This window comes from Lagopus muta, chromosome 4 (genome assembly GCF_023343835.1).
Source record: "Lagopus muta isolate bLagMut1 chromosome 4, bLagMut1 primary, whole genome shotgun sequence".
Taxonomy (NCBI): Eukaryota; Metazoa; Chordata; class Aves; order Galliformes; family Phasianidae; genus Lagopus; species Lagopus muta.
The window spans coordinates 5,598,572-5,621,367 of NC_064436.1; the positions used below are offsets into that span (position 1 = coordinate 5,598,572).

The 22,796-nt window shown below is 40.1% G+C and overlaps 1 protein-coding gene across 4 annotated transcripts in view; it reads right to left on the minus strand.

Moving 5' to 3' along the window:
* SPOCK3 (SPARC (osteonectin), cwcv and kazal like domains proteoglycan 3) overlaps window positions 1–20,357 on the minus strand; it is a 162,413-nt gene extending 142,056 nt beyond the window's left edge. Inside the window, exons 1-2 of one of the 4 annotated variants that reach the window (XM_048941101.1) lie at window positions 20,246–20,357; window positions 19,011–19,190 (exon numbers count right to left, since the gene is read on the minus strand). In XM_048941101.1, coding sequence (XP_048797058.1) covers window positions 19,011–19,190; window positions 20,246–20,350 — 285 coding nt within the window. In that variant the 5' untranslated portion in view covers window positions 20,351–20,357. Of the gene's footprint in view, window positions 1–3,601; window positions 3,651–19,010; window positions 19,191–19,374; window positions 19,476–20,245 lie in introns of those variants that run through there. The other 3 variants (XM_048941099.1, XM_048941100.1, XM_048941102.1) reach the window with 3 other exon arrangements.
* Window positions 20,358–22,796: the final 2,439 nt, after the last annotated feature.

A 22,796-nucleotide genomic window follows, 5' to 3' on the forward strand; every position in this document is an offset into this window, starting at 1 on the left:
AGACAGTGCCTCCCCTTAGTTTGTCTGAAGTTTTCTCATGTCTCTTGTCGCGGTCTGAAATGGATTAGAAAAAACCCATCTCTCTGCTCTGTCATTCAATTAACATATTCTTTTATTTTCCTGTCTCAATCTAAATCTTCTTATTGTTCTTACTCCTGAAGTTAATACTCAGGTTAACCACGGCTGAAAGGAATTTGTCCTATGGATCCTTTTTCTCTTATCTAATTTACTTGGTCTATATATATAAAAAAAAGTAATTCAAGAAAGAATGTACTCAGGGAATAAAGGAGAAATAAGAATAAAAATCACTTCTAAACCTTGGGAGTCCTGAATTGAGTCTCAGCTGAAACAACAGAAATGCTACAGCAGCACAGTTGATTTATGAACACTGATCTCCATGGGGTCTTTCACTGGTGCCATAAGCATTCGGACACTCTGAAGCATTCTCGAAAGAGAAAGCGAAATTCATGAAACTTGCCATGTTTGTTTTGCTTTGTTGTATTTTTTTTGTTTTCAATAAAATACCACTGTCTTCTTTAGTTGAGTAAGAAACATAGTTACCAACTAAAGAAAATAGGTACATGAGCAACTGAAATAATTTTCAAGTTTGGGGATTCAAAATTCATGAGCTAATTACACACCTTACAGATAAGAACAGCGTCTTGCCTCACAGTCACTCAACACCAACAATTTTTTACAGTACTGTCATGGAATTTTTGTTTCAGGAAGCTACATCAAAAACGTTCTGACAGCATAACAGACAGCTGTTCTTTTTCTTTAATGACTGTGGTGGAATTAACTAACTGCTGCATACAAGCAAGTGCATTAACTGTTGTGCAAGGACACCTCAAGAAGAGATACTGACCATTATCTTCACATTATGCCATTGCACATAAAATACTGTTATGCAACCACATATTTCAAGCAAAGTACCACAGATATCTCATTTCTGCATACAAGTTCAAGTACCACAGCCACAAAGGTGTAGGTATGCAGTGCTTTTTGGAGGCTTTGCTCAGAAGTATTAATTGGCCTGCTTACAATTCTGCATTACTAGAGCTACACCATTTCTACATCTCCATTTTTACCACCATTCATAATCCAGCTCCTGACAGATTTGCTGCACAGATACACTGTAAGTCCTTCCAAAGGGAAGATATCAGAAGGAATTGCTACAGCATTGTACTTCGCTCCTCATCACTACTTATTCTACACTAATGTTCTCATACACATACTGTTGACAGCCATTTTATCATCACAATTTGAATCAGTAGATGGTTTGTGATTCCAACAAAATGTTATCTCAATCAGTTGCTCATTTCACTCTTGGAAGTAAAAGTCCATCACTAACAGAAGTGCTCAGTAGAAATTAATACCCACAGGAGTGACTCATGTTCTGCTGACAAATACTTCTCTGAGCAAATGACAAAGACTTGTAATAAGAGCTTCCATTTTAATTTAAGGAGACAAGTCATTCCAAACTTCTCTCTCCTCTTACTAAAAATTAGATGGAAAAGATGACGCACCATCCATTTATCACAAGCTCATTTAAGCATTAATAACTTGCCCAAATTAAAGGAATAAGAATTATTTATATAAGCAAAAGTCCTTATAAGTAGATCTATAGTAACATGTTACAGGAATTTTAACTGCAAAAGAAAAAATAACATCAAAAATGCTTTTAACTTTCCTACAAGCTTCATCTATACTTCCCATCCAATAAAGAGAATCCAGAACATTCCTTCTTCAAACTTAGCTCCACAATGAGAACTGAAGAAAAAGTAAATCAGCTGGTCTCATCTGTTCTCTCTTCTAGTTTACAGAAGAATAATAATTACCCAGTTCTATAATTAGCAGTCACAGGACCTCTATGTTGAAAAAAATTCATCATGTTCACACATATACACCCTGCTCCTGCTGCAGCCACGTGCTCGCATTCCTGTTCCACTCCTCAGTAAATCTAGCACATGATATTGACTTCAAAAATGCAGCCAGAAATATACTATCACTGAATCAATGATACTTGGGGAAGGGTGGAGGAACAAGCACACTGACAGAAACAACTACAAAATGCATCAACTACAAATAAATTTTAACTTCAATAGAAAACTGTAAGAGTTGGGAGCACGTAACACTAGTGAAGCATAAATAGCTATATATCACACATGTCGTATTCACTCAACAGCTCTCATCGTGTATCTTTCACTATTTTTTCAGTCAGTTGATCAAACACATCATTTCCATTCTGCCTTGAATTTACCACATGACCCATGACAACCGTTCAGGGTACAAACAGTGGATCTGATGATATTTTTCCAGATGCTGCTGCACACTTAAGCCTCTGAACATGCAACTTTTCCTACCAAGTATATCTACTGTTTATGACCAATAAAATAAATGACTCTTTACAGTCTCAAATATTTCTGTGTAGATCACCTTTTTACAGTGCAGATTTCACACACGTCTGGCTTTTTTTTTTTAAATAAAAATAACCAGACAAAACAAATCCTATAGGATAAGCTTCTTTTCTGAAAACCAACTGTTTCCTACAAGCCTTTAAGTTAATTTTCATCTTCAGGTGAATTCATCAATAGACCTAAGGAATGAGAAACACCAAAGTCTACCTTTAGGAAAGCAAAAGTTTAACACATGGTGAATACATGACTTGAAAAATGCACACTGACGTCAAATGCACACAGGCGTCAAATTTGTGTTTGCATTGTACTTGCACCGTTTTTGTATCCTTAACACCTTTTGCAGGAAAACAAAGAGAGACTGAAAAGGGTTTCAGCCATTTCTTTCTTCTTCCAGATGGGAATGCCCAGCAGGACTGCATTCAGAACACAACTCCCTAACTCAGTCAATCATCCAGATTCCACAACATCTCACCTCCACTGGAAGTGCAGGTTTTGGGTGGGCACAGTTGCAGTCTGTGGAACACTATTATTCTGAAGCTGTCTCTTCCAACTAATTTTCATTGGAATACTTCCCCCTTATGTTTCTCATTCTTATCATTACGTTCCTAGGCAGACCTGTTTTTGACACCACAATTCCACAACTACCTCAGCTCTCCTTTCACATCTTGCAAATAGAAGTTAGCAACCACATCACCAAGAATGGTTCCTTGACGTCATTTCGTTTCATCATTCTCTCTAAAATGCCAAAAACTATGCAGAAAAATACTGTTTTAAGATTAAAAAAAAATTAATTCAAATATTGCACAAGTCTCTAATTCTGTTCTTTCAAGCCAGTCTCCCTATAGAAAGAACCTTCTTTCCAAGGAGGCCCACATACTTAAAACCACTATGATTTTCCCCAAATGACTGGTTTTGTGCATTATTTTTGTATTAGTAGTACACTCTTCTAAGGTCAAGGAATGCCTGCTCTCTTTATATATCAACAGACAGCTAATGCTGTCTAAGGAACCTCTAGCTCTTGCTAAAGTAATAACTGCTTAAGCTGGCTCATAAGTAAGGGAAGTTATTAAAAGTTTATTTCCTTGCATAATCAAAGAATATTAGGATGTTATAATCACAAAACAAACAAGAAAGTTAGGCAAAGCAGACTACAATAACAAAAAAAGGATAAATAAAAAGCTTACCCCTATCCTGGGCTCACTCACAAAACACAAGCAGCGGCGATCTCCAGAAGAGAACCTTCCCCACTGGTAGCCAGCTCTTAAATAGGTCTAGAAGGTTCCGGCAGCACAGCTGAATTGCCTTCACCTGTGCTCCTCTGCCTGACTCGTTGCTCGCCTCAGGTGATCAATCAGATCGCTTTTAACTATTAACTAACATCCACTGTATAATCCATGAATATTAAGATGTCATAATTACAAAATGAAGTAGAGAGTTGGACGAAGCAGATAAGGATAACAAAAAGAGACTAGATAGAAAGCTTACCCCTATCTGGGCTCACTCACAAAACTCCAGCAGAGCAGATTTCCAGCAGAGATCTTTCCCCACTGGTAGCCAGCTCTTCAATAGGTCTAGGAATTGCCATCACCTGTGCTCCTCTGGCTGACTCATGGCTCGCCTCAGGTGATCAATCAGAGGTTCAGGCCCTGACTCAGCTGTTCCCATACAGTTCTGCAAGCTTTAAGAGAACTTAAAGATTTCTGTATTAAACCACAAATTGCTGTTTTATGTTAAATATGAGAGGGGAGCATATGTAAAAAAATTGAATATCATCTTCCTTTCTGGTTTCTTTTTAAACATGAAATTCTCAAAGCTGTCCCAAATAAGACGACCATACCAACTACTGAAAAGGCATATGTTTTCAGTTTGTTTTTGTATATTCCTCTTGAATAAAGTTTGTAATATTGAAAAATTATTGTTTGCCCAGGAAGAGTATATCTACAAATAGTTACCTATAATTTAATCTGCTAGTTTCTAAACAGTTGATCACACATCACCAAGCACTGGAGCAATATTTTTCCTGCACAGCAAATTCCTCCACAAATCACGTTTGGGATAGTTATATTACATATATAACTGAACTAAAAGAAATTTGCAAGTTCCACTGATCCTCACAAGCAGTGATACTATTATTTTCCAGAAGGAAAAAAAAACTGATTTCAGACACTGCTTTTCAAGTAGCTTATTTCCCTTATTGTAGCATATTAAACCATAAACTAGGTTGTCAAAGAAAATGGCACAACAATTAATCTTTCCAAAGCAGGGAAATTTTACCTTTCTGAAGTGTCCAGAGTCATCTTGTAACAAATAACACTATGCACACATACACATCAAGCAGTGCAGAAAAAAAAAATAATCTTAAGCCCTGCAAAATCAGACCAAAAACATAATTCTGAATACTTCTGCTTCTTCAATTAAATTTAATATCTGACTTCCCACACAACTAACAATTACGGATAAAACCAGTTGTTCTTCAGTAAATGAAATTACTGTGGAAGTCAAAGAAATGCAACCATTTCTTCTAAATGCTAATTTAGAGCTGATCTCAGGAAAGTTATTTCAAAACCATGTAGATTACATTAAAGTAGTGGCATAATTGGACAGATATAGCAATACACCAATCTTTGCTACCACCAAAATAGAATGGCTTAGCTTGCTTGACAACCTCATGATCACTGCCTCCAACTTTTGTTTTCTTTCTGCTCTAAAATTTATGTTCAACAACACAAAACGTGAGTAATCAAACTAAATCACTCTAAAATATTTCCATAAGCATAAGTCACAGAATGTTTCAATCTTCACAGTAAATTATATTTACATAAGAAACAGTAAGTCATTACATATTGCGCAGAGCTCTGCTAATCAATGCTCTGACCAAAATAAACGATACATTTTTAACCTAAAACAGAAAACTAAAAAGGTTGGATTTTAGTCATCACACCAAGTTTCAAAACTTCACATACCTTGGTAGTATCACCAAAATACCTAATAAAACCTTCGGCTGTGAGATGAGAATACCACCTAAAACCAGCAAACCCTTAAAAATACCAATAGGAAAATTAAGTGCTGCTGACTACACAATATTACCTTCTTTCCAGCTTCCAAGCACAGAATTCACTACCCAAGTCTTAACAGAAGTGTTCAGTTAATGAGCACTTCAGTACATCTTTCTCCAACAGTATGTGCAAACATTCACATGTATTCTCATAATATGTTGGCACTTGAAAATATACTTTTTTTTTTAATTAAACATCATCTATCTTGAAAAAAGTTGATTTCATTAAAGGCTTTATGGAAAGTAACAAGACATAAATATGAAGATCACCAACAGCAGCTTTATCTATACTAGACGCAAATGAAGTCAACAACAACAAAACCACAGGCCAGACAATAAGTCTTGACAAAAAGGAGTCACAGCAACGGGTTTCAAACCCTACACCTTACGATAACCACAAGCCTAGCCTTCTTGCTGGATGAAAAACAGATTACTCAGGACATGAGAGAATCAAATTTGTAGTGTAGAATAGCAAGTATGATTACACTGATAGCTTGGTTCATCTCAGAAAACCAAGTGGCAGAACTAGGATTGACATCAATTACATAGATCAATGACACTGGACTACAAATGAACCTTAATGTTTAACTGCTATATTAACAATCATCTAGATCTCTTCTTCCTTCGTGGCTAAGGATGTGACAATCATGCATTAATGACCATTGTAAAAACTAAGAGTTGGAGTTTATGAACATCTCAGTCTGGTTTTCACTAGATTACTCAAAGCTTTCAAGGAAAAGCTTTCATGGACTCCTGGAAACAAACCTGAAATCTGTCAAGTAAATTTTCTTTCCCTAAATAAGCACGCACAGTAGCTTGTCTAGTTAGGAAAACCAGACATAGATGTGATAAGAACTCAGGGTACCCACAGGCCTTCGGGTAAACTTGTTCTCACAAACCTGTGCTGTTGCATACTCACAGCAAGAAATCCTGAAACATGGTATTCTGTTCTTCTCATGTAATCGTAAAACCACACAGACCTTTTCCTCTAAGAGACCTCTATTCTCAAAGTCTTTTCCCAGTGTGTTGATTTAATTGCTGTTTGTATTAAAAAATAAAAATTAAAAAAAGAGTAAACTGAATATGTGTATCAGATCAGTAGAGAAACGGTACATCAAACGGCAACACCGGTTACTTCCTTCATATTTGTGGCATCTATTTTTAACTTTAAAGCCAAGGTTATTTAGGTGTGGTAAAACTATTTTATATTCAACAAATAAAACACGTCATTGTTCTTAGAAAACTAGGACATAGTATTTGCAGATCATCTGAGGATTCTCCCTGGTCACATAAATCTAGTGGCAGCAGAGATGTCAGTCGTTTCAAACGCTTGTTCCTAAGTAGCTCAAGCCAAAATCATTTAAACATCACACAGCTAAATCATACTATTAGGTCCTTAACTAATTTTATACCACTGGAGCAGAGCCCTTAACCCCTTCTTAATCCCATGTAACTGGATCAGTTCTTAAACCCTTTTCCCATTGAATAACCTGCATTGTCCTTAGGATGTTTTCCCTGCATGTTGTAACAGAAGTTTGTAACAATTCAACTCCTAAAAAAAACAATCAAACAAACAAACAAAAAAAAACCACAAGAAAAAACACACAAAGAAGCCAAAAATGTTTGTTTTTCATAAAAGGCTACATACACACAAGCAATGGAAAAGAACACTTTCTTCTTATGGGTGCTGGACTTAAATTAAGCACAACGCTCACTGAAGTCCTTTAAGGAACTTAAACTTGCAGAGGCAAGAAACAAGACCTCAAGATTTACACTTTCTACTGACAGAAAGGAGAAAAATATTCCAGTTCTGAATTCTTCCTTGAAGTTTAAACCACAAACACTGGAAACATCAAGAGACCCAGTTATTTTGTATGAAAATAAACCCAGGACAAGTATAACAGAACTTCAGAATTCGTAAGACAAGCGGACTAAGCGCATCATCATAAGAACAGCAAATAAACTGCAGATTTCCAAGAACTTAACTCTCTGAATTACAATATGATATTTCTTATTTAGTCAAGGTTCCAATTTGAATCTCGACTTCTGATTTCTTGATACATTCCAGCATGCTCACAAGAGATTTTTGACACAACAAGTAATACACTCCTCAATCCATAATAAAGCACTGCCCATAGTTTTGTGCCTTGCTTCAGGCATCTCAGAATTACTATGTTAGATGATTAATCTAAACGAGAATCAGATCTCTAAAAAAAATTCAAACAAATCTGTTGCAGATTAAAAAAAAAAAAAGTAGGTAAATCCTTCCCACTGCTTAGCTTTACCATGAACTCTACTAATTTCCCACAGAATTAAGCCATGCGGCAAATACCTTAATACCTCTCACAAAATAGGTTATTCAGCTTTAGTTTTAATAATATTATCTATATAAATGGTCTTCCTAACCCAGCCTGAAAATCTAGTCTCAGTAACATTATCTTGCAAAGCATGCCAGAGCTTTCTTTTCTTTTTTTTTTTTTTTTTGGAGTTTGTCTGATTTTCCTTCTCCTTAATAATTGCCACCCTCTCATTTAATTGAATCTCGGCACTGTTTTGCACACTGCAGCACATGATTCAGCTAGAGGGGTAAGCAGAGTGCGTCATACAATATGCATCTCAGTGGAGAAGCCTGCACCCAGGCATAAGGCAGTGCAGAGGCACATACCTACACCTCCAGGAAGCAAGGCAGCAAACCAGTGGACACGGGCTATAAACACGCATGCAGAAACCATATCAGACAAACTGCCCCCAAACAAAATATTTTGATGCAGGTCAGCGAAATCGAAGGATTGTTTCCTATTAAATGAACAACCAAGTGAGGAATTTATTCATGAAAGTTATTTGCTTTAAAAAAAGAACTCCGCATCCCCAGTCAAACAAAGTAGCTTAAGGAATTAAAATGGGACTGTTTTCACTGTGCTCCAAGAAGTAGCAACAAATTTAAGTCTTCCCAGTGTGCCCAGGCAGCCAGGAAGGCCAACCACAGCATGAAGGAGCATCAAGCACAACGCTGCCAGCCAGCTGAGGAAGGGATTGCTCCTATCTACAGTGTACTAGTGTGGCCTCACCATCAATACCGCTTGCAGTTTAGGGCACCACAGTAAAGCACCACAGAGCTCGGCTCTGTGTGACAGCATCAGGGCCCGAAGAACAGCACAGAGCTGTATCAAGGGAGGGTCAGATTGACAGGTTCTTCATCAGAGGGTGGTCAGGCACTGCAATAGGCTCTGCAGGGGAGCAGGCATAGCCCCAAGCTGCCGGAGCTCAAAAAGCATCTGGACAAAGCTCTTGGCCATATGGCCTGTTTTTTGGGTGGTCCTAGACAGAGCCAGGAGTTGGCCTCAACGATCCTTACGGACCCCATCCAACTCGGATTATTCTGCGACTCTATGATTCAATTTCTATTTTTCAAAGTGGCATAATATATTCAGAAGTCTATTTTGTAGCCTTAGTTTGCATACAAAGATTTTAAACAAACACGCTGGCATAATGAAAGATATACACCACCTCTCACAAACACTGGTGAGATTTCTCAGTGACCTCAAATGAAAAAGGAAAGACTCCACACAAACTAAACTGTAGTCCAATTTAATAGGACATTCTGCAAAATTCCTTAAAAACATGCTATTTGAAAGAATTCCTACAACAACTCATGAACTACATGGTTAGCTGACTGCACGTCGCTGAGGTATTCAAATTTTATGATAGTCATTAATTCTGCATTATGAAGACTTTTTCCTGCTTTTCTCCTTTTTTTTCTTCCCTTCATTCAAGCACTTCTCTTGATAAATGCCAAGCATAAAACAGTAAATCACAATGTCTTTTGTTTCATCCCTATGCTTGATTACTCTTGGCAGGTTTTTTGGTCTAATGAGCAAGCTGTTTGGCTAAAGCAACTGAAAAAAATCACTTGTCAAAACTGAAAATACATCTACTTGATTTTCAAGCTCAGTTATGTTTTATACCAGCATAAGTAAAAGCTGAACACTGGTATATTTCAAATCAGTTGTATAAAGGATGTGCATAACTTTACATCCATAGGAATTTTAGCTGCCACTAGAAGTATACTAGAAACGTTTCAGATCTTTAAACGAGTGTGAGTTACTATCCTTTGCCTGCACTAAAATAATATTTTTAAAGCAGAAATAGTTGTGAAAATAAATCTTAAAAGGGTGTTATTTGCACGTTGAACTTTATTACCATTAACATATGATAGCAGCTTGCTATGTTTTAAGACAAATGCTTCCTGACATTCATGCTGTTGAATTGTTTGACTGTAGCTGAACAGGGAAAGTCACAGTCTAACTCTTCCTAAAACTTTTAGATCCCCTCACGTTCAAATTAAAAGCCGACCTGCTTCACAGGAACTATGTAAGACAGTATCACATTTTACAACAGGTAAGCACTGCTGGTGTCTCCAGTTTTGCTTCACAGAATAATGTGATGAATTTCCTTAGGACATATTTGATACCTTCTACTACCTATCTGTGAAAACTGGAGTTTGACACAAACGTTTTCTAGTAAATCTCTAGCTATTTGCAGTCATACTTGTCATGTTCTTATGAGATACATAAAGACATGTAAAGAAATCAAGTATTTCTTCCCGCCAACTAATAAGTCACTTCAGACAACTGTGACACATAACAAAGATATTAACCAATAATTACCATTTTATTCTGCCCTTCACAAGCATAGTTAAATACACATCACTCTCAGTGTACAGCAAATACTCCATGACCAACAGAAAACTTGAGAGTAAGATAAGAACAGCAGACACGATGAGGCTGATCTACAAAACACTTCTAATATTGAGTATTTTGCTCCTCAACTATGAGACACAGAGTAAAATTCCTACCAATTGTCACCAATCTGGCCTGAGAGCTTATGTGAGGGCACGTGAACAAGCACAAGGCATGCATTCCTATTTATTTTTAAAAACATGAGAGCTCAATCCTCCACTTGCTAAACTCCAAATATTCCGTATTTCAAGTTTGTACTTGAAATCTTCTGGGGAAAAAATGTTACTCATGCCTTTAACTTACAGAAGTCATACTGCAACTCTAACCCAGGAAATCTGAGGAAAAGGAACAAGAGCGTCACACACCCTAGGAAACTATCAGCTTTATGCAGGAACATTAAAAATAGAACTGTAAGCATTCAAAATATGAAAAAAGAGACAGAAAGGTGCCACAGCTTTGGTCTAAACACAATGTGGAGGTCCCTGGAGATTAAGGCAGTATGGAATCCCAGTCTGTTCCATCATATACATTAGGTCACATTCTGTTCCAACAAACAACTTGGAAACGCTTTGAAGTTTTCTACATCTGTATTACTTTAGTCCATAGTACAAAACATAGTACACAGATCAGTCTAATTCCAGATGTAATTTCTCCTTCTGTTATGAGACTACAACTGTAAATCTGAGAGCAAAGTCCCACCATCATGTTATGTTTTAACTTCATTGAGGCATTGCTTGTGACAAATTCAATGAAGTTGAGGCCATACATCTCGCCATTCTTTGAGAGAATGTTTTCTTTTGAGCAGGCCTGGAATATCACACCGCAGGTAGAATCCCTTACTCTGTTTTCCTAGCAAAACTGAGTCTTTTTCTTAACAGTGTGAAGTAATCCTGTTCACACATTCCCCAAGTACCAACACTGTAACTTCCTGCCCAAAATTTCTGAGTTAAGTTAGATATATTCAACTTCAAAAGTAAATTGAAATAAGGACAAAGATGAAAAACTTAAAAGTTTAACAGCTTAGGAGGGAAATGCAAGATGTACTAAGGTTTTGAAAAACAGATACGCAGTTAGCGTGCTTTAATCCAGTTCACATGAGAAAACACATCCCATTTGCAGTACCTTGAGCAATCTGATAGAAATTTCACCTTCTTCCTTAGGATTTAAACTAGTTTGTACTCCATTTTTTGTGATTTTTTTTCACTAGCATCATTTCACATCAATTACTGACAATATACACAAGATAACGACATGAAGGTGGTAGGAAAGTGAAGTGTGAGAACGACAAATGAAGCACCATTTCTAGTCACTGTCATATTTGGGCCTAAGCAGGAAACACCTCAGATGCAACTGGCACGAATTTAAATGTCATTCTCCCTTATCCTACTGTAAAACATCATAGATATGCTGCTTAGATCACTACTTCCCTTAGAAGTCAAGTCTTTCTTATTCTATTCCAGTGGCACACAGCCTCCTAAGGCCTAAAACACTTTCGCCCAACTAGAATTTCCAGGTTTAATACAATGTCTGGATATGAGTTAACGAGCTACTATATTCAGACATAAGCATGTTATCAGATCCAATAGCCCCTTTCGGCCCTACATTTTATGAATGAAAAGGGCTCTCAGTGTTCCAGACTGGCTTCCTAAAGGTGACCAAATTGGCTAATGTATTCTTCTGGAAGGGCACATTATACAGTGGATTCCTGGTGTTGAAGCTTTGCATACCAATGGACTGATTCTGTTTACAAGAACCACTGTTTGGGTTTTCTGCAACAGTGATCTTATAGTCATGAACACTACCATCAAATCCTCAAAGAGACAAGCATCAATAAATACATCTACACTTTGCATATTGATAAATTTCCCCAATTTCAACAAATAGCTGTTAAAACACAGGGTATTTTCCATGCTCAGAAGCATACACAGAGGAGTAAGTTCTGCCCTTATCACTGCTACACAGGTCTAGCAACAGAATGAAATTCGCCATCAGTGCAAACTCAACAAATGTCAAAGGAGTTTACTTTCAGCTGCAGGCAAGCTTAAGGATAAGTGCAATATACAGAATTATTTGATGACTTGCAGACTTTTATTAGAGAGATGATGAACAGACTGAAATAAACAGTCCACTTTGAATCAATGATTACACATCACTTGAGAAAATAAACAAAAAGCTTTTTTTTCTGCAAGAGAAAAATCAACAAAGCCTGGACAGCCTTCAGTATACAGTGTATCAAGAGAAGTTTTTCCATAATTTAGGAAAACGCAAGCCATCCAAAATTTCTGGTACCTTTTAAACCCATTCTCTTAACTTGTGAAGTTATCAACAGAGTGAAAATATTCTTACTGAAATGTAAAGGTTTTGTCACAGGTTGCAATTCCACATCAGACCTTCATGTTCTGTCCCTAACTCCCAGCACACACTGCACCACCTTTCTCAGGTAAACCATTGATTCTACTAGTAATTCTCACTATTGTAAGGTACCCGTATGAAATGAAGAGAAATGAAAAAGCAAGAGCAAAAAAATCATCAAAAAAAAAATCTAACAAGTAACTAAAGGCTGTTCAGTAGAGCGTTTGATCACCGAAATTACTAGCACAAGTCTCTCTTCAAGAGATTTAATACAAAACACGTACAAAAACAACACTTAAATACCATGTAGTATGAGGGCTGCTCTGAAAGGAATGTCTCTTAATTTATTACGCTGGCCTGCAACGCCAGAGGTGAATGTTGGTGGTACAGCAGTAGAGGCTGAACCTTCCCAATAGCATTCCAATCCATTTTCTTGCCCTGTTACAGATGGCAGCAAAGGGGCAGTCTGACAAATTCGTGCCTGACATGGAAGCACACTTGAAACGAGGAAAAAACTGCACCCACTGACACTCATCAATGCTTGCTGAACATTTATGGTGACCAAAACTGGATTCCATATTACCACAGTGAGGTGGTGGGCAGTGAGGGCGTCATAGCAGCTGTGGAAACACCTCCGCTGGCATAGATTGTTACAAGTGTGATATGCATGCTCATAAGGCAAGGCCCTATGGAAGTCACCTGAGCCAACCCCAGCTCAAGCAGGACCACATCCAGGCACCTTTTGAATATCTCCAAGGAGGGTAGTTACATCAGATTAAAACATATATCTATACAACGGCACAGACCCGTTTGTCAACTCAGTATTTTTAAAAATACCTACAATAGGAGGATATCCATAAAGCATAATTGAAACTATTTAACAAAAAAGTGTATTTCATGTACCGATAAGGAAAATAAAATATATATATTCCCTAGAATTCAAGTCTCCTTACGCTTGAAAATTCAGGAGTCGTTCTAAAACTACCTATGAAAAAAATAACCAGCTACTAACTGGAAGGAGATTGCTTTCCTTATTTCATGAATGGGAACTGTAGGTATCCAGCAGCTCTCGGTGGGTGTTAGTTTAAATTTAAGCAGCTAGTAAAGGAAAGAGTTAAACTTGAGAAGTGGCCAAGAACTGCAAAGAAATTGAACCAAACATTACTCTTCCCTTCCACAGCTAGTTGGTTCAAATGCTTCCATGATTATGAAGTAACAGGACATGGAAAAACATAAAAAAATAAAGAATAGATGTTTTCTAAAAGCAAAGATACTCTAATTGCACTCAGGTTCTGCTGTTTTCTACATTCATCTTCCTCTAATAATATACCTCTTGCTCCAGCCATCTTTCCATCCTGATTATAAAGCAAAGGCAGTTGCTATTACTGCTACCACCTATTAGTGTATTACAAATCTATTTATACTACACCATAATAAGCACAGATGGATACAGTCAATCCCAATAAGATTTAACGGTAAGACAAGAGAACAGTGGGTATCCATACCCACTAAACAACCTATCGCAAATAAAATAAAGATTATTCTTCACAGAAAGGAGATAAAGATAAGATGAAACGATGTTATCAGCTTTCCCTTAGATTATGAGGCCAGTCTAAGGAAAAGCACATTACAGTTTACTTAACTCCTCATGTTAGCTATATAAAGAGCTTCCAAGCTAATGCCTTCCAAGAGACAGAGCTCAGTATTAGCAATAGTTTGAGGCCAGCAAACTCTACAGACAAACAACACTCATTACCAGAAACAAGCAGCAAAAAAAGACTAGAGGAAAAAAATGAACAAACAAACAAAAAGCAACCTGTATTTGAAATCAAGCAAAAGCTACACACAGAAAAATTAGAAGCCTTTATCCAAAATACTTAAGGAACCAAAAGTTAAGATTTCCAATACAACTTTCCACGTTCGGTTAACAAGTGGTCAACAATTATAAAGCTTCTTAAAACTCCCTTAACTTTCATGCAAATTCCTAGTATGTTCCTGTATTTCACCGTTAAGAAAACCAGGGTCAATTCTTACTCTATGAGTTCCATTTCAAAAGTAGCTATCATTGCTGAAGGTATAAAACACTCATTCTTCCTATAAGATCGCTAAGGTTGCTGAAGTTTTTCATCCTTTGCCACATTAATAAAAATAAAAGATTATACCAAGTCAATTCAAGGAGAAAGCAAATAAAAAAACAAAACCCCACAAAGATGGACACCATTTCAGAATAGCTGATAACCACTTGTCCAATAACCAACTGGCTTGTGGAGAAAAAAATAGGTACTAAGACTCAGTGCCCTTACACAAAAAGGAATTTGAGGTGTTTTACTGCTCATCCTTTTACCCTTCCTCTAACTTAACTCTATGGCAACTTAATGAAGAAGTTGATCATTCCTGCTCTGCAACTCATTTCTTTTCCATGTTTCTATAAATATACAGCATAAGATGTAGCATAAGAGCTCACCCCCCCACTAACCGAGGAAGAGATATCTTCATGAACCAATTTCGACAGCAAATGAACAAGTTAACATTAGCAATGAAAGACTGATGAGTGCTGTACTACCCAATCCTGAAGTTTGACCTTCTCTAAAATACTTTCATGATCCCTTTTTCATTCCTTTCCCTTCTATCATGTGCATATTAGTGACCTACATACTATCTGCAATCCTTTTATTTTCAAGCAAAAGCTCATTTTAAGACTACAACTGGCTGCTGGCTATATTTTAGTTCTAGATGACAGAAGCAGCAAAACTACTTTCTGAAATTACTTTCAACTGAAAAAGAAAAAAGCCTATCAGTGAACAGATTGTAGAGCAGCTAGTTTCACAACTAAGTTCAGCAGTTTGTACCTTTAAAGAAACTAACATTTCTATATCATGACATAACCCCTTTTGCACTAATTGCATACTGGCATCAAAAGCTAACAGACCATTACCTTCTCATAGACAGACTGGAAAAGATCAATAAGAAAAGAAAAAAAAACATAGACAAAAAACAGACCTGCACAAAAGCACAGGCAGCAAATGAGGTCAATACTCACAAGTAATATATAAAGAATCACTAAGTAATATGTAAGAAACAGTAAATACTGTCCACAATAGAAGAAAACTGAGGGCCAGCATTCAGCCAGATTGGAGACCTCTGGATTACACAAGAGAAAAGAATTTTACCACAGCCACAAGAATCACAAATTTCCTAATAAGCTTTTCTTCATTCATTACTATGAAAGAAAAGCAATTTCTTTAAGGGATAAACGTAAATAAGCTTCCAGTTTTCACCGGTCAAATAAATAACAAAGCATGTACCAGTCACCCTGTGTAACTGTGCCATGGTGGATTTCTTTGGAGTTTGTATCTGACAAGCACGTTGCCTTTCAAAATACCTCGCACATCTTTGATTCACAAGTTTAAATTATCACCCCACTGAAACGAGCAAATAAATCACTAATAAGCCCGCCAAATAAAAAAGAATGGTGCTCTTCAGCAGCAAGTGAAGTCTAGTACATAAGACATTTATTATGCAATCTTCCTAAAGAACACATGAACAGGACCACGTGACACCATTAACCAGTTGTATTAAAATAGGAGAAATAATCTTCACTTTAGAAAAACCACAGTTTTTCAATATAAAACATGTATCTAGTCCAGCCTTCGTAGATGAGGCCACAAAGAACTACCGATACAACAAAATGTGAAATCAGACTCCCTCACCACAGCATTTATTACAGAACCTCAAATCCCAACAAGGAACGTAAGCACAGGGGGTAGGCAGGACATCCTACTGGCAGCTGAGGCAGCCTTACCAGGCAGTCTGAAAAGTCATAAAGAAAATCCATCAACTCCGAGACTTACTCACTTAGTGACAGACTAAAGAGCTGCTGGTACTCAGCAACTGCACTACAGGAACAAGCAGATAGGGTTAAATTATCTTCCTACCGAGCACCTATGGGCAAAAAATGAGCAGGACTCGTGACTCAAAGCGTTAACTTCACAGGTACAAGTTGGAGGAGCCGATCTCTGACATGATGAATACACTTCCCCTGTGCTCATCCCACCAAGTCTCAAGATGTGAAAAGACAGTCTCTAACGAGCGCCCAGCTTCCCACTGATCCATATTTAGGCAAAGCAAAGCAAAATCCTTGCCTAGATTTGTTCTATTATTTTCAAAAGATTTGTCAGAATGATCAAGATCTTTCAAAAGAGCTGAAGAGTCATTACAGTTTCGCCTGAACAAAGTACTGAAGAGATGTCTGCTAATATTAGCATCACGTTAATACCAAACTTCGCTGGCAAGTCTGACATTTTATGGAATGTTAAGGCTGTTGGGTTCTAGTTTTGCTCTAAATTTAACATAATAAGTAATCATACTGCGGCTTAGTTTTTGTAGGGATTCCCTTTCTCAATAACTATACTCTTTCTCATTGTGACCTAAAACTCTTAAGAAACTGAGCCAATGAGCCAGAAGTCAGGGTCATTATCTTCCACATTAATCAGTCTTGTCAGCTAAGCCTGAAGTTAAGCCGTTAAACACTTCTTTTCACACCAGAATTCCATCTCACCCATGCATCTGCAGGGTACTTACAGCCCACAAAACACCCTGTTCAGCGAATAGAGAATAAATTACGGACACGGGCCTGGCGTACATTTGTTGTAACTCCGCAGGGCAGCTACTTCCCCACTAATTCAAAACCAACAAATTACAGCCATACTTGAAGATTTACTAACTGCCTAAACCAGAGAACTAAGAAAATGTCTCCACCATCTTATATCTACAGATGATAACTAATCGGCACATCTTGAAATACATTTTTTCTTGAGCAAATGCTTGTGCAGGCAGACTAACTCATAATTTTCATTTATTTTTTTACAGCTATGAATTACTGAAAATCATCCATGCTGTAAAAGGGATCACCTCGTGCAATATGAGGATCACCTGTAAACATTCCACCTCAAGTAGTAATCAATAGGATATAAGCATCCTGCTAAGTACCAGCTGACTCCTCTCTGAAGCACCAGCCTAACAAAACTTCCACAGCGCAGTAATAAAGAAGGCTGCCTATTTGTAAGGGGCTTCCGAAGAATCAGTATGCAGCACTTCCTCAGAGCAGTCACTCCCAAAGCCCTTGGGGACACCTACTTGTCACAGAATAAATTATCTGGCTAATATCCAGCATTACAGTGTACCTCAGCGGGCACCCGGGAGACAGGCATTAGACAGCACTTAGCCTCTTCAGCCTTGCAGGGCAGTCCTTGCATCAATGACTTCACCCAATTATAAAACGTAACTCAGGCACTGATTTTGGTGCTTTTCAGCAGCACCGTTTCGCCCTAAAATATTTACGTAGCTGCGTAGTTTTTCCTTCTTTCCAAAAACGATGGTCCCAAAGCATGCTGTGCTGACCATTTTTCACACGCATTTCCAGATTTTAAGCTACTTGATGTAAACAGAAATATCAGACAGCTAGCGCGAGTGTTCCCAAACACTGAAATTATTCTGTTTAATGGGAACTGTTGTGGAAATAGCTCTCCCACAACTCCAGTAGTAACTCTTCTTCCCCTGTTACTTAACACAAATAGCCAAGTTTGCATCCCACACGTGGGATACCTACAGAGCTGTCGAACAAGAACACTACAGGCGTGTTCCAGCCCTATGAGCAGAGCTGCTGCTTCTCAGAGCTGCTGCCTTCAGTTCCCTGCAGCAAACCGCGGCCACCGGCAGCCGCAGCACGAGAAACCTGTTGACACAGAAGTTGCAAACCAAACCCAAGGATCCCAGTAAGCAACACAGAGAGGCTGAGAAGAAAATTACTTCTCCCACTTGGAATTCGGATATCCAAAGCAGACATGAGCACAGAGCACTGGAAGAGGAAGGGAAAACGTTTTTCACCATAAAAAGAGAGACGGACTTTTGAAAATCCGTTCCATTTTACTAAACTCGCCACAAACCACGCACGGCAGCGAGGCATCCTCAAGGACGACGGCCACCTGCAGGCTCCGGCTTTCGTAACCGAGGAGCAGCGGGTCAGAGAGGCTCCACACACACGCTCCGGACACCGATTCTAGCAAGTCGCTCGCCGGACTTCGCTGTTCTCACACCCCGGGTCGCCCGCGGGGCTCTGCGCTCCTCTGCAAGGTGAGCACGGCGGCGGCGGGAGGGGGTTCGCGTCAGCCCCGCCCGAGAGCAGCCCCGGTACGGGGCGGAGGACGCGGCGAACGCAGCACGCAGCCCCGTTCCGAGCGCGGCGCCCCGCACGGCGCATCCCGCTCAGCAGCGGCGGCGGCGGCGCACCCGGAGCTGGGCGGCCAGGGCTCCCCCCTACCGCCCCCGTGCCCGGGCATCAGCGGGAATTAAAGGCGCAAAAATAACACTGGGAACTGGGGGGGAGAAAGTTGCGGTAGTCCCCAGCCCTCGCCGCTGCCCTCGGGCCGCGGCAAAGGCTAAACTTACGTCTCGGAATTTGTTCCACTGCCCGACCTCCTTGTCGTACTGGGAGATGGTGGTGAGCCATTGTTTATCGTCCAGAAAATTGCCGTTGTCCGCTCTGCCCCCGGCCGCCGCCGCCGCCGCCAGCGCCGGGCTGCACCAGGCTGCCGCGTACACGCACACCAGGGCCGCTGCCTTCAGCATCTGGGCGAGAGGAGACACGAGGAGCGGTCGGTTAGCCACCCGCGGGCGGCCGGCGGGGACGGGAACGGCGCGCCCACCCGAGAGGGGCAGAGATGCGGGAGGGGAAGCGGGGAAAGGGAGCCCGAATCCGCCGGGAAGCGGGAGAGACGGAGGGAGAGGCCGCGGCAGCCGCCCAGCCCGTCACCTTGCCGCAAGCCCCGCAACTGCGCTCCTCGCCGCGGCCGGAAAGGCGGCCCCGCTCCCTGCCCGCGCCGCCGTCTGCAGCCCCGCGCCGCGTCGCGCGCTCCGCCCGCCTCCGGCCCCGCCCCGCGCCTCCCCGCCCCGCGCCCGGGCTAACGGTCTGCGGGAGGGCGCTGAGCAGGGCGGCTCGCGCGGCTCCCGGCTCCGAGGGGGGTCCTGAGGGGGGCCCGGCCCCCTGTCCTCCGTCGGCGTCTTCGGGTTTGCGCCGCTGGAAGTTTTCTCCAGCTGTGGCGGTACCTCGCTTCCCAAATTAAGGCTGCGACAATCCTTGGACGGCTTACGGTCATGATAAACTTTAAGTGATTTCGGGATAACGCTTCCCGTGGTTGGGGCTCGCCGGTCGACTCTGAGCGCTGCCTGTGCTATCCGTGTTGTTATCCTCTGTGCGTTCTTCCCTGCCCGCGTGGACTTCGCGCTGGAGCCGTGCCTGGACTTGGACTGCAGGGACGTCTCTTTTTCTTCCCGAACTAGTTAAACCTAATTTAGAAATGAGCCAGCTGCATAACTAGTTCAGTTCCCTCCGCAGTGTGGCTCACTCCACGTTTAATTTCGAGTTCAATCTGCAGCCCGTTGACCTATTTCACCGACTTCCCCGCATTTGTTCTATTCCCAGGTCCAAGCAGAGCTCCTCTCTTCACATCAGCAATGGGTTCTGCAGCAGTATCTGGCTGTCTGGGCCTTCCCACATCCCAGCACCAAGCCAGCTGCCGCTGATGGGGTGTCTGGGAGCACATGGATAGAACCAAAAGGTGGAAACAGGGTGAGGAAGGAGTGAATGCGAGGGCAGAGAAAGGAGGAGGCACTGTGATACTCACTGCAGCCCACAGATGACAGAGGTCATATCCAGAGGAACTGTGGCCTATGGAGAACCCATGGTAGAGTACCTCTTGCTGGAGAACAGTGGCCATTGGAGAAGCCATGCTGGATCAGAAGGGCTGTGTGAGAACCACGGGGAGAAACCACGACTGACTGCGCTCTTCTCCATTCCCATTCTGCTGGTTGGGGCTTTGTTTCCAATGAGGTAGAGCCTAGCTAAGGGAAGAAAGAAACATCCTTACCAACATTTATCTTCTTGTTTCTCACTATCCAGATTAGCAATTAACATTTTTAACTAGCAGCAAATTGTTTTTCTTCAGGCCTTTTTTTGTCTGCAAAAAGCAATTGGCAAGCCTCCCTGACTTCGCCTTAATCCAGGAACTGTCTCATCCCTGCATATCCTTGTTCCCTCCTGGTCCTGCTGATGGGATGCATAAGAGACTGGGTGCAAGTCAAGGCTGCTAGAGCTACATGACTGGAACACAGCACTCCTAGCACAGCATCTGAAAGTATCCTTCACAGTAAAAGTAGCTACTTTCAGACCTGAAACTATCTCCACGTCCATCAAGACATTCTTAGATTTGATAAGCAGAAATAATGCCACTTTATGTGAAGAGGTGTGAATATGAGATTGTCATTGAGCCTACCAAGTTTTTAGTTTGGTCCTCATCTGGTAGTGAAGTATGAATTGAACCCACTAGCATGCATCTTACACTACGTAATACGTACCATTCCGTTCCTAAACCTGTGTCACTGAAATCAATGAGAATCTTATCACCGGAGAGATGCAGAGGATGACTGCAAGATTAGGATTTATGTGCCTGACTGAAAATGCAACCTACCCAGAATAATATTATATTTTCTAATAAATGAATCATAAAGTTCAAAGCAAAGGGATGGAAGGACTGGACAGAGGCTAAATAAGAATCAATAAAACAGTCGTGTTGTTCTCAGGGGGGTTATAGAGTCAGTCCCTTATACAATCATTTTCTGACAATCCAGTTTGTGTTTGTCAATCTTAATGTTAATTTCCTGTAAGTCCCTTTGCCCTTTGGCAAAGATTTCTTTACTGATGATTTATCCTCTCTCATTTTTATTTTTTTTTAACTATTAAAACTTTTAAAGAAGATCCCAACCCCTTATTTTGTGCCTTCATTTACTTAGCAATCCAGGTAATCCATTTTGGTTTTCCTTCATCTGCATTCCACTTCATCAGCTAGGGCAATGTTATTCAGTTCTTTAACTTACGGTGCATCTTTCTGTAGATCTTTTTGAACAACAGGAATAAAAGTGGTTGGGATTTATTTTCATTAAGAAGAGGAAGCTCTGATACAGTTTGGGTTTTACAAGAGTTTAGTTGTGATTTATCTAGAAAGCGCTCTTCCACACCTATGACTGCAGCTTCTCCTGACGACACATACTAAATGATCAATTATATGTAATTTTGCCTGAACCAAGATATTTGAAGCCTTTAATAATTCTAAACGTATTCCTTACAATTTTAAGCACTCTGATCTTCACATAATTGGTTTAAGAGCCTCATTCTGATCAAGGACTTAAGACAAGTTGGTAATTCCATTGCTTCGAGCGCACAAAAAATGATGCTTGATTGAAATGGCATTTTGAAGATGCAGAACTAAGAAGTTTCCTTCTTAATAATTTCACTGCTCTTCCAAGATCTAATTTTTGTATCTCGAGAGTTATTCTTTCCTGTACTTCAAATGTAAGTACAATTCTCACAGAAAGTATATCTGCGTTGTTACATACTGATGTGCCTAACAATGGTATCTTGAAGATATGACAGGGAATCCAGTTCTGCAGCAGCGATAAGAGAATCATACTAATGGTAACAGTTACATAATGTTAAGCTAAGATCATAGAAACTCTGAGTTACAGCTCTTTTCATCACTGTACTGTTAAGAAATATCACTGTTATCAGAAAAAAAAAAAAAAAAGCCTTCTCAATTTCAAAATTCAACATATATTTTCCTAGTGTTCAGAAAGACAGATTTTTCAAATATTAAAGCTGGCTACTTGGTAGAGTCTATGGAGGGATGGCAGGGGAGACGCTGTCACTGGCAATGAACACATCCAAAATTCAGTGATGGTCATAAACATATGTGGAAAATGATGGAGAGTGGAAAAAGGGGGAGAATACACACAATACCTAAAAGGGTGCTGGAATCTGTAATTGGGATGCCAAGAGCTGCACTGGAAGAAAAGTTTATATGTACATCTCCATGAAACGTGCTGAGAAATTAAGAAATGCAAAGAAACCTGCACCCTGGAAAACTGTTTCAGAAGTGCTTGACCCCCCTCCTGCAAATGAAAGGTGCTAATGCCTGAAGCTCATGCAAACATAATGATGTGGCCCTTGCAGACAATAAAAATGATGTAAAAATCTCCTGCTGGAGAAAATCTCAAGGGAACATCTAGCCATCCCACAGCCCACAAGCAAAACCAACTTTAACTTGTCAATCCTGGCATATGTCGATCTAAATCCATTCTTAGACCGTCAGCAGAGTCTGTCAGTGATGGAAACTGCACACT